Consider the following 13,336-nt stretch of genomic DNA (forward strand, 5'->3'; position numbering starts at 1 on the left):
GATCTTCTCTCTGGACAGCGAGAGCCGCAAAGGTGGAGCCGCGTTGGCGCCCGCCGCGGGACCAGCGCCTCGGATGCGGGCGGAGCGCGGGGGGCCGTGGCGGCGGGAGCGCGAAGCGGGGGCCCCGGGGGGCTTCATGTGAGAGCCGCGGGACCAGCCGCCGCCGTGCCCCGGAGCCCGGGGTGGTGTGTCGGGGGAAGCCGCCCCCGGCAGCAGGTAACGGCGGAGGGGCAGGGCCGGGGCCCCGCGAGACGGTCCGGGGAGGGTCTGCCGTTCGACTGTGGGCCGGCCCGGGGACGCGGGCTCTGGGCTGCGGGCGGGCCGCCCCTTGCGAGCGCGGGTGGGAAGCGAGGCGCGACACGCAGATCTTGGAGCCTGCTTGGGGGCGTCTCCCCACGGTGCTTGCTTCAAAACATGTCAACAAGGCGTGGTGCGTGCGCGTCGGCCGTGTGCAGCCTAGCCGGGCGGTGTTATTAGTTTTGGCGGAGGCTGGTGACTGACACAGCTGAGCTCTGCCTCGGCGGAGCTCTGCTCGGCGTGGGCCGCGCCCGTGCAGGTAGCTTGAGAAGTCAGAGGCACTAAGATTTCAAAACAAACTGCCCAGGGTAGGGCGCCTGAGATGTCACAGAAAGCCAATCCGTGGAGGTGACGCAGGGAGGAGGGGACTCCTCCGCCGCGTATCCTAGTGGAAAACTTGGTCAACTTATGTGGAGCAGCTTCGCGCTGGCTCTCAGCGGAAGCAGAGGTTAGGTGGAGTTGCAGGCAGGAATCAGGAAGCCGTCCAGTCAATAATTTGGAGAGGTGAGAAAGATTTTAGTTGTTGTTAATGGTGTCCAAGTGACCCAGGTAATTTAATTATTTTTTCCTCCTTAGTTTCTGTTATCCCTGAGTTGTTTATAAAAATGCCATACACTCTGGGTTGTGTCTACTAGATATTTTTGCCACCATGCTCTCACTGCCATTTTGAGAGCTTCTTTTTCATTGTTTTATTTTTGCATTTCAAAGAACGCATATTAATTTTCACATTAGTCAAAGTAGAATATAAAAAGGACATAAAAGAATGTAATGCCAAAATAGGACTTTTTGAGCTAAATACAAATGGTCTTGTGTTTACTGCACACCGAGTGTACATTCAGAGCCTGGCACTGAGGCACACACTTTTAATCCCAGCTACTGGGGAAGTTGAGGCAGGAGTATTGCAAGTTCCAGGCCAGACTGAACCCTGTCTCAAATTTTAAAAAAGGAAAAAAAAAAAAAAAGAAAAGAAAAAGGTCTGGGGACCTAGCTCAGTGATGGAATCTTGCCTAGCAAATGCATAGGCCTGGGTTTGATTCCCAATAGGGAGTGGCAAGAGATTGTGTTCAATGAGGGGAGATATTCTGTTCTTTAACTGATGAGCAAATTGACTCCTTTGAGTTTCTGGAAATGCTGGTAGCTCACTAACTCCCTGTGCTGCTCAGCTAGTTTAACTTCATTGCTTTTGGGAACTTGGTAATAATAATATCACTAAAAGCTCTCTTGACCAGAGACCCATCCTGTGGGGTCTTGAAACCCTGCAGAGAAGTAAACTTGCCTAAAAAGGTGTGGTTTTGGTGCTCTAGAAAATCTCTTTGACATTTATTCCTATTCAAATGTAAGAGGTGTGTTTCACCTTGACTGAAAGTTGGGTATATAAAATTCTTGATATAAATTATTTGTAGAATATAGAGTATGCTCTGAATTGTTTAGCTTTCTGTACAGCAGTTTCTTATGTAAATAAATTTAATTAAATACTTCTGAAAGCATTGGAAATTTTTACATGAGTGAGACCAATTTGGAAACATTAAAAGTTTTTATTAGGGGCTGGGGTTGTGGCTCAGCGGTAGAGTGCTTGCCTCATATGTGTGAGGCACTGGATTTGATCCTCAACACCATATAAAAATAAATAAAAACGAAATAAAGTTATTGTGTCCATCTACAACTAAAAAAATTTTTTTAAGTTTAATAACAGTAAGGTACGCACTTACTGTTATTTTCATGCATAAACAAGGATAGTACAGATGACATTTTTATTGCTATTTGACCTTACATTCTTCAGTTGTTTAATATACTGTCATTATGGCATCACTGTCATAATACATATGACAGTTTACAGACTTTTTTCAGCTATTTATAATCTAGTAAGTGCCTAAAATATACTTTGGTGGTCACATAATCTTTATATTTAGATCAAGAGATACTGTACCTTAGTGTTGTATACATTTTAAAGAATTTGTCAGCTTTCTCCCAGCTCAACTTGGAAGGTATGGAAATAGACTTTATTTAAAACAGGACAGTATTAGACAAAAGAAAGGTTCTATTGTTAGGACCAAAAAGTATTATTCAGAATTGTTTGAATACGATTGCCCTTTTATTTTTGTTTGTGTATCCATATACTTTAAAGTAAAATGAACCATTCTGTTTTTGAGTAATTCTGGTTTTAGAAGACTTTTCCAGGAATAGGTGATAGCCTTCAGTAATGAGATGTAGAAACTAGGAAGACTCCTTCATTCTCTTTTGAATCTGTGTCTCAATATTGTGAGTAGTTTTAGGCAGTTAGAAGAGAAATTATAAGCCCTTGGAAGCAAACTCTTTGTTCTTCGACCCAAATTGTATATGCTAAAATTAAAGTCTTCAGGATAAATTAAAGCAGAAAAATGGGTCATAATAATAATGTTATCTCAACCTCTAGTGGGACATTTTTATTAGGAAGGTTTTTTTTTTAACTAAAGATTACATTGTATATTATTCTACCTCTCCTCTTTACACACTTAACAAAAAAAATCTGTTCTTAGATTCAAACATGTTTCAGTCCTCCATAAATACTTTCTTGCTTGACATCTCTGTCATTCAGTTTTCTTCCTTCCTCTCCCCTGCTTGATAGGATATCCATCATTTACTTACTTTATTCACATAGAGTAAGAACAATGAGGAATAGGGAGTTTATTGAGCATATATATATAAGCCTCTTGAACTAATTTTCATTGCCAGTGGCCTCTGCCATTCTGTTTCTTCTACTTTCCAGCCCTCAGTTCTCTTTCACAAATTTTGCTAGCTTGTTACAGGAAGAATGTGCAGGGATATATTTAATTTAGGTATGCATATTCATATCCTTCATCAGACACAAGATCAGAAATTCTTCCATGCTGATTTGCCAGGAATAAGTTGGAGCCCAACTGTTACCCTGTCAGCACTGCTCTCTAGAAACAAACGGAAAGTATTCCAGGCTGTAAACTAGGAGTACCAATGAATGGTCTTCATTTATCCCATTTAGCTTAAAGCCTGCTGTACTTTCAAACTAATAAGACTAAAAAAAAAAAAAAAAAAATCTGATTATAAGGTAAGATATTGAGGTTAAAAGCAATATGTAAAATGTAGAAAGAAACAGCATATTGTCAAAATAAAAACAGTTGCCTATAATTTCATTACCCATTTTTAATCATCATATAATTTGGCGGGCCAGGTCTGGTGGCATATATGACTGTAATCCCAGCAGCTGGGAAGTCTGAAACAGGAAGATTCTAAGTTCAAGGCTAGTCTCTGCAACCTAAAAAAGGTTGGGGATGTAGCTCAGTGGTGAAGTTCCCCTGGGTTCAATCCCACACCACCCCCACACCATTTTAAAACAAAAATAGGATCATTCTTTATCTTGTGATTGATAACCTGTTTCTGTTGTGTGGTATGCTTTAATGTTTTTAATTCTGAACTGCTTTTCCAAATCAGAGTTCAACAGTCTCCTCTCTTTTTTCCAAAGCCTAATACTTCATTGCTCACAAGGACTTTTTATCTTGAACCTGTTTTATAAATTGAAGCACAGTACAGTCTGAAGTTTATTTGAAGCCACATAGCCAATGAGAGATGGAGCCAGGATTTAAATGCAGGGAACTTGATTCCAGAGGCCATTCTCTTATAACAACATTATTAGCTATGGAATAATAACAACATTATTATTAGCTATGGAAATACTGTCAAAGAAACAAATGGAATAAAGGTATTAAGAATACATAGACTAGCCAGTTATGGTGTTGGGTGCCTATAATCCCAGTGACTCAGGAGGCTGAGGCAGGAGAATTGCAAGAACAAGGCCAGCCTCAGCAACTTAGACCCTCAAAAAGAACTGGAGATGTAGCTCAATGGTGAAACACCCCTGGGTTTAATCCTCAGTACCAAAAATACCCCCCCCCCCAAAAAAAAACATAAAATAAACATATATGTGTCATTCAGAACTACAACATGGGAAACTACAGTAGTAAGTGATATGCTGAAAGAAGAAACCACATTCCAGACCAAACATTGCGTGGTAGGGGTGAGTTTGCTTACTTTTTTTGCAGTGCTGAGGATGAAACTCAAGGCCTGATGCCTTCAAAGCAAGTGATCTGTCTTTGGACCACATTCCCAGCCTGAGTTTTCTTATGTTTAACAGAGGTCACAAAGTCTAGCAGTAGCATATGTCATGGACTGTTCATTGTGGAAGATCTCTTGGCTGCTTAATTCACATCCTCTCTGGAGGTTTGAAGACCCTGGTCTGCCTTGGACTTAAGAAGTCAATATAGCCAATATCTTAGATTTTTTTTTTAATAAAAAACTTTTAGAAAGTTTCATTGTAGATTCCCTTTTATATTCAATTTAGTTGACTACAACTTTTGAGATGTAAATTCTTGGTTTAGTTTCAAAATCATTTGTATTATGGTATAAATGCTTACAAACATCTCCCAGAAATATACAGAATTTGTAAAACTGTAGTTGTTTTTCTCTTCTGATATTTTTCATTATAGTTTGATATTCTTCCTGAATTGCTGATCCAGTTCTTTGTTCATATTTCGTTTAAATATACAAACACAGTTACATATTTGGTGACAGAAAAATGAATTTGGGGGTTATTTTTATTCAAAAGTTTAAGTGGAATGAAAAAAATGATGCATTTTTCTAAATAGGATGAAGCGAGGAAGAAGAGATAGTGACGATAATTCATCTGAAGAAGGTTCCACAGAGAAATCAAAGAAACTGAGGACTACAAATGAGCATTCTCAGACTTGTGACTGGGGTAATCTCCTTCAAGACATTATTCTCCAAGTATTTAAGTATTTGCCTCTTCTTGACCGGGCTCATGCTTCACAAGTTTGCCGCAACTGGAATCAGGTGTTTCACATGCCTGACTTGTGGAGATGTTTCGAATTTGAATTGAATCAGCCAGCTACATCTTATTTGAAAGCTACACATCCAGAGCTGATCAAACAGATTATCAAAAGACATTCAAACCATTTACAATATGTCAGCTTCAAGGTAATACTTTAAATCTTTCTTTTAAAAAATGAAGCATTTAAAATAAATAAATGAAATCATTTTTAGTAGCTTTTGTGTACTAGTTTAGAACATCTTCCTATGTCTTTAAAATATTTGCCTTTTAAGGGAATGTACTTAAAGATACAAAGTTACTGTATTACTTTAAAAGCTATTATAAATACTTGTGACATTTGATGAAGTTTAATTACTCCATTAGAATTATTAATAATTTCTTACAGAGAGTGAAAGCAGCTCCTAAACAAGCATAAGTCATTGACTAAAGCTATAACTGAGTTATCACAAACAAATTTGAGGAAAAAGGAATATAAAATAAATAATAAAAATCAGGGAGATTATGATTAAGTAGAACTTAATTGCTATTTCTTTCAAGCAGGAACTGAGTATTGCTAATTTTGATGAATTTTTGATGAGATCTTCAAACCTAAAGATGACATAGACACCTTTATTTAAAAGGTTTAGATAAATATATTTTAAAAATAAAGAATGATACTTGGAAAAATGCCATAGGAAACTGTTTGCTTATTTTCTTTGCTGGAAGGGATATATCAGAAACCCTGCAATGATGTGATAGTGTAGTGGGGTAACTTTTGAGGTGTCCAGAATACTTTTCAGAAATCACAGTGCTTTGTGTGTGTGAATATAGAGGTTTGTTGTGTTGTGTTTTGGAGAATAATAATGAAATATGTGGACCTGCTTACTCTGAATCCTTAACTAAATAATAAATTTTGTTTGTTTTAGCAAACAAATATTTTTTATAATTGTTGTTGAAAAGGGACAACACATGAATGCCTGATTTACCTATATGTACCAGTTGCTAAAGGTTCCCAGTTAATCCTAGATAAAGCAATGGTTCTTAACCTAGAAGCTTCTTACCTTAACTAAATAAAGGCTGATCTTCCCTCCAAGAAAGTCATTTCCTCTTGGATTACTTACCTGTTTATTCTCTCATTTGTGTCTAAAAGCTAGGAGAGCCTTGGTGATGGGAATGGTTGAGTAGATTGTGGTCATTCTGGAAAAATGCTCAAAAGCACTTAGGTCACTAGAGGTAGGATTGACAAGTAGCAAAAAAAAAAGGGGGGGGGGGTGCATATCAAATAGTCGAACAATTCTTTTTCAAGCTTTTCAAATTTATTATTTTAGTTTGTTATGACAGCAGAATGCATTACAATTCATATTACACATATAGAGCACAATTTTTCATATCTCTGGTTGTACACAAAGTAGAATCACATCATTCGTGTCTTCATACATGTGCTTGGGCGTAATGATGTCCATCCCATTCCACAGTCTTTCCTACCACCATGTCCCCTTCCTGCCCCTCCCTGTCCCTGCCTCCCCTTTGCCCCATCTAGAGTTTATCTAATCCTCCCATGTCCCCCATTCGCAACCCCATTATGAATCAGCATCCTTAAATCAGAGAAAACATAAGGCATTTGGTTTCTTGGGATTGGCTTACTTCACTTAGCATTATATTCTCCATGATTTTATTCTCATTTAATGCTGAATATATTCCAGTGTGTGTGTGTATGTGTGTGTGTGTGCATTTTATTTAACCATTCATCTACTGAAGGGTATCTAGGTTGGTTCCACAGTTTAGCTCTTGTGAATTATGCTGCTATAAACGTTGATGTTGCTGTGTCCCTGTAGTATGCTGTTTTTAAGTCCTTTAGGTATAGACCACGGAGTGGGATACCTAGGTCAAATGGTGTTTTCGTTCCCAGTTTTCCAAGGAGTCTCCATACTGCTTTCCATTTGATGAGCAATTTTTCTATGGATACATCCCATACAAACTTTGAGGCAGCCTTAATATTTTTAAAAAACTTGCTTACCTGAGATTCAAATATAATTGGATATTACCTGGCAGTCTTAATTTTAGCAACAAGGGCATGGGATTGGTGAGGGAATCAAACAAAAATCCAGGAACAGTTCAGCCCCCTTTGCTTAGGGAAGAGACCTGAAAAGCCTTTCCTTTGATTTTAGTCATCTTTGAGTTGCCCAGGAATGTTCTAATGGCAAATGCTATAAAAAGAAGAGTATAAACACTCATCTGATCTTAAAGATAAATTCCATACAGTAGATGGCTAGGTTAGCTTTATTCTTTTATATCTCTTTTACACAATTCAGGTATATCCACTTTGTATAACTCTCATAAAACCATTTATTCTCTAAGTTTAACCTTTTTATTAGGGGCTGTTTATTTTCTTGAGGAAATAGTTTTTTGTTTACACTTTAGAGAAAAGGCACATCACAGGATTCTTGGCTCTTGATATTTTAGACAAAGAGGTTTAGAGTTAATGATGTCTAGAACAATTGTTCTAAACTTCATGTGCAACAGAATCACATAGCGGGCTTATGATGAGAAAGATTGCTGGGTCCCACCCCTAGAGGTTTTTATTCATATGGTCTGGGTTGGGTATGAGAATTTGCATGTCTTTTTTTTTTTAATTTTTATTTATTTTTTTTTAGTCATACATGACAGTAGAATGCATTTTGATATATAATACATACATGGAATGTACATACATCAATCATTGTCTATTCTATAGAATTTGCATGTCTTAATAGATTCTTATGTTGATGTTGATACTGCTGATGTAGGGATCACATTTTTTGAACTGATGTAAAGAAACTTAACCAAAGGATAATCTTATAAATGGCTCTGAGATTACAATGCAAATAATACATGGGTTTTACACCATCTTCTAAGAACATTTTTGTGGTAATGTGTCTGAATCTGGAAATTAAAGTAATAGGGTTACTTTTAACTGTTCTGTTTTTAAGATGCTTTTTTAGCCCAGGGAACAACTATAGCTAACTTTTTAACATCCTTTGTTGGGTTTTTTGTTTGTTTTACTGTACTATTCTTACAGGAAATATCTAGGCAAAAGAATAAATGAGAGTAACTACCTTTTATTTTGGTTCAGATTTTCACGCTTGTTTAGTTTTTGGACACCCTTATTCTACTTTATATTCATCTTTTCATTAAGAATATTGCTGACGATTCGTAAGTTATGGTTCATTTGAACATTCTTAATAGATATTCATTTGTTTCTGATGCCTTGAAATATTTATTATGGACACTGTTTATATCCATTGTGTGATGGTCTACCAAATATATAATTATTTTTCAAAGACTATAAATTGATTTGTTTCATCAGTTTATCAAGTTTGGAATAGATCACCTTAGGTATCAACTAAATAGGTATCTTATATAAAAAACTCTCTCGACAATTGCAACTATAAATTTCTTAGGGGGACTCAAAAGGCTGAAGTTGTAGGGGAAGATAGACGACTGTAGTGCAATAACCAATAACTTTCTTGCTTTTGTAAAATGAAGATAAACAGAGAGAAATGTAAATATATGCATGGGTTAAAGGGTTTTTTTTCCCCCCCTAAGGTGGACAGCAGCAAAGAATCAGCTGAAGCAGCTTGTGATATATTATCGCAACTTGTTAATTGCTCTTTAAAGACACTTGGACTTATTTCAACTGCTCGGCCAAGCTTTATGGATTTACCAAAGGTATCTGCTGGTTTTATTTTACTAGCTGTTATTGAGAAATCCAGTGAAAGCCTTACCATTTCTTGAATTGACAGTGAGAGAATAAGAAAATATATATATAATGGAAAAACAGTTACTATTTAGAATTTTAAGAAATACTATTTTAAAAATCCTTTGTAATTAAAGAGTAAATGCATTTACAGAAAATTCTCTAGGAAGTGCTTGAAAGAAAGTAAAACTGAGAAACAAGCATGTCAAAGTAAAGGGAAATATAGATATTCCTTTTTGGGTGGTCAGAGCATATTGATGAGATTAAAATCAAAAGTTGAGAGTGCCAGACTTGGGAGCCAGGATAGCCTACCTTTATAAACACTTCTGGCAAATGTTCTGTTAAGATTTGCTCTTGGGCTGGGTTGTGGGTCAAGTGGTAGAGCGCTTGCTTAACACACATGAGGCACTGGGTTCCATCCACAGCATGACATAAAAATAAAATAAAGATATTGTGTCTACCTAAAACTAAAAAATAAATATAAAAAAAGGATTTGTTCCTTGAGCAAAGTGAGAATCAGTACAGCTTGGATTAATTTACTTTACTGAAAGAAAACATTGTTTTTGAAGAGTTAAATGTTTATATTTATTTATATGCTCTAATATGGCCCTGTATATAGAGATAGTCTTTCTCCATAACCATTGTCTTAAAATAGAAAAATAAGAAGCATGCATTTTTAGAAGGCTAACTGCTAAAGTCCCCTAAGTTATGTCAGGTAATGTTCAGTAGGTTGGTATCCAAAAATAATTTGAAAGTTTTCTTTTTAGAGTACACCACAAACCAAAATCAAAAAAAAAAAAAACCAAAATCTAGACACTCTTCAAAACACCTAGTAGTTAAATTTACCAGAATGATTCAGGAAATAATATTACTAAATTGAATGCATATTATAACCCAGTTGATTGTTCCAAGAGAATAGCATTACCAGATGTATCACCAGTTTATATTAAAATTTTGATTAATTTTTTTTTCTTTTTTTGGTGGTAGTGGGGATTGAACCCAGGGCCTCATGCATGCTAGGCAAGTGTTCTACCATTGAGCTATATACCCAGTCCTTTGATTATTTTTTTTTTAAATTTTCATTAAGTCTGTACATTTGGAGATAAAATGTTTTCCTCATTGGTTAAATAAAGGAAAGGGAGGAGAATTTCTTTATTTTAACATTATGAAATCCTAAGTACATGAGTTAAATCACTGCTTCTCAGACTTAATTATGTATAAGTTTTGGATTTCTATCCCTATTCTAAATTTGCAGTGATGCTAAGTCTCCTTTCTGTAAATAGTCCTCATGACTCTTATTAAGATGGTTCAATGAAGCCAAATGCAGTGTGCATACTTGTGATCCCTTCTCTTGAAGCTGAGGCATGAGGATTACAAGTTCAAGGCTAATCAGGGCAACTTACCAGGCTCTTGCCTCAGAAAATAAGGGCTTGGGATATAGCTCAATTTTAAGTGCCTCTGGTTAAATCTCCAGTACTAGGGATAAAAAAAGGTAGTTCAAGGACCACTGCTGTAACACTGAGTTACATGACATAGAACCACCCTCTTCATTTAACATGGAAAATGAAGTGTTCTGAATTGATTTTTTTCTATATACCTGCCATGGTTGAAAACACATACTATTCGTGTTATCTCTCTCTCTCTCTCTCTCTCTCTCTCTCCCTCCCTCTCTCTCTCATACACACACACACACACACCACAGTACCATAAGGCATATTGAAGTTTTTTTCTTAATACTTGGGGTTTTCACTGGGCAAATTTTAGTACAAAATTGAGAACTGGTTTTTGTGTATGTGTGTGGTACTGGGGAATTGAGCCCAGGGCCACATACATGCCAGGCAAGTGCTCTACCACTGAGCTACATCCCCAACCTCTAATCTGAGAACTACTGATGTAGCTAGAACTGGTTCTTTCCTTATTAAATAGGCCTAAGGATGTTTATATTGTTCTTCTTTTCCTTATATGGCTTTCATAGAAACAATTGAAATAGGTATTGCTCTATATTGGAATTCCTAAGAGAACTGAAAAGAATATTGAAGAAATATATTTGTCCATAGCTAGATCAGGGCAATGGTGAAAGGGGTCAGTGTTGCAGTCATGAGCATACTGATGAACAAATGTTATTGCACAAGATACAGGTGAGTTTGATATAAAAATATTGGGAGAAAGATGTTAACACTTAAGTTACTTAAATCAGAATTCTAGCAGTATAGAGGAGAAAAGTAAGTTATAGATTGTGACCAGCAAGGTAGTATTTGGTTGTATTTTTTTTCTGTTAGCCTGCCTTCATCCTTTATCACTGCTGAACAGAATTTATAAAGCTAGGTGAAGAGTAAAATTGGTTATGTAGTGAATTTTGTCAGAGTGTGTATTAGCCTTTCTTTCTTTACTCTCCCAAATTCTTTGTCCATTGATTTATAGCTTATCTCAGCTATTATTTAAATTCACATACTTTACATGTTCTGATTTCTGTTTTCTATAGTTGTTCCTTTTGGTCAGATTCTGTATCCAACAGTTATTTACATGCATAGGATAAAATATACTCATTTAGCATATTTGTGGATAAAATACATTGAAATTCAGTAAGAGACTTGAAATCATGTTTTAGATAATTTAACATGTTTGAGGGTGTCTTAAATTTGAAATAAAATTTAAGTATGATTTTGGTTGTTTTAGAATTAAATTTTAAGCTTCCATATTCCAAATAGTCAAGATTTGAACTTGTTACTAATTTTTAATGATTGTCCCAATAATTATTGCTATTTTAATAGACATTACTATTAAATTTAGTGTGGAATTAAAGTAGGGTTTCCAGATACAGTAAAGTGTCTGAGAAGTATTCTTTTGTTGTTGTTGCTGCTGCTGGTTTTGGGGATTGAATCCAGGAACACTTTTCCACTGGTCTGTATCCCCAGGTTTTTGTTGTTTTTATTTGTTACTATTGTCATTTATTTTGAGACAAGGTTTTGCTAAGTTGCTGAGTGTCTTGAGTTGGAAATCCTCCTGTCTCAACATGCACCACCATGTCTTGCAAGAAGTATCCTTATTCTTGTTTCCATAATTCATGTTTTTACTTACCATGATTTACATCCTGAGGCTTGGAATTCATTTATCTTTCACAGGTAAAATGGCTCTGCTCAAAGATGGTAGTCACATCTTTTTATCATACTTCCAATAACAGTATAAAAGTATTAACCCTTTAACAGTTTTGAAATGTATCATTAGTATTGAGATGAATCATAGCTGATGTTATAGAGAAATCCCTAAGTTGTCTTTTCTAAAAATTAAAACAGTGTTTTAATCTTTTTTTGCTTTTCAGTCTCACTTTATCTCTGCGCTGACAGTTGTGTTTGTAAACTCCAAATCCCTGTCCTCACTTAAAATAGATGATACCCCAGTAGACGATCCATCCCTCAAAGTACTAGTGGCCAACAATAGTGATACGCTCAAGCTACTGAAGATGAGCAGCTGTCCTCATGTCTCTCCAGCCGGTATGTTGTATTTCTTGCCAGGTATATTTTAGTTAAATGTATTGATTTGTTCATCAAATTGAAGAAAACTATGTTTAATAGTTTGGTAGTTCTATTAACCCACATGTAGTTGGGTAGGACTGTTTGTTCTGCATAAGAATATTTTTAGTGTCATAATACAGTAGCATAAATTCTATAGTGTTAGTAGCCTCTACATGGACCTTCAGTTTATTTGGCAATTTGTGTATAGCATATGCTAGAATATAAATAAATTTTACAAAGAAAAGAAGACAGAACAACATGAGATTTGACTGAGGTATTTCTGGAGATAAAATAGAATTTTCTCTAGTTATAGTTGAGCTAATAGGGTAGAATTTGAATCAGAACAGCCACATAATTGCTGCTGTTCTCACTATGTAGAGGAAGAAGAGTTGTACTTAAGTGGTTGCCTTATATTTTGTAAGATAATGCTTTTTCCAAGTTCCATTTCAGAGCCAAGAACCCATCAAATATGTGAATAGTGTTATAAGAGCTCTAATTTCTCTTACATAAAATTTCCTAAGCATTACTACATTGTTCAGTTTGAGATTATTTAAATTCCAAATGGCTTTGTGTTGAAAAGTACAAATGTGATTTTCATATTACTCTCTGTTGCTTCATCCTGAACCCTCCCCACTATTGACATCCATCCCTCTGGAACTTTAGCTATATTGTAAACTAAAGCTCCATATTCTCCCAAGGAGATGACTCCCTCTTGGCTGGATATTATTTTCCCAAATTTTCCACAAGTGGGGTTTTGGTGATGGGATGGCTAGATGTACTATTGTATTTTCCTAGTTGTCTGCCACTTCTGATGTATCATTGAGAATATCATAAAATAGAAGTTGAGAATAGGCTTAACAGGACTGCATATAGCTCGGTTGGTAGAGTACTTGCCTTGCATGCACAAGGCCCTGGGTTCAATCCCCAGTTCTACTAAAAAAAAAAAAAAAAAAA

The 13,336-nt window shown here is 36.3% G+C and overlaps 1 protein-coding gene across 2 annotated transcripts in view; it reads left to right on the plus strand.

Annotated features, from left to right (window-relative positions):
- Fbxl3 (F-box and leucine rich repeat protein 3) overlaps nucleotides 1–13,336 on the plus strand; it is a 21,033-nt gene continuing 7,697 nt past the window's right edge. The window contains exons 1-4 of one of the 2 annotated variants that reach the window (XM_015498712.2): nucleotides 1–216; nucleotides 4,953–5,301; nucleotides 8,720–8,842; nucleotides 12,190–12,361. In XM_015498712.2, the coding sequence (XP_015354198.1) occupies nucleotides 4,954–5,301; nucleotides 8,720–8,842; nucleotides 12,190–12,361 (643 nt within the window). In that variant the 5' untranslated portion in view covers nucleotides 1–216; nucleotide 4,953. The remainder of the gene's footprint in view (nucleotides 217–4,952; nucleotides 5,302–8,719; nucleotides 8,843–12,189; nucleotides 12,362–13,336) is intronic. The other variant, XM_015498713.2, reaches the window with a different exon arrangement.

Source organism: Marmota marmota, unplaced genomic scaffold (assembly GCF_001458135.2).
Source record: "Marmota marmota marmota unplaced genomic scaffold, marMar, whole genome shotgun sequence".
Classification (NCBI taxonomy): Eukaryota; Metazoa; Chordata; class Mammalia; order Rodentia; family Sciuridae; genus Marmota; species Marmota marmota.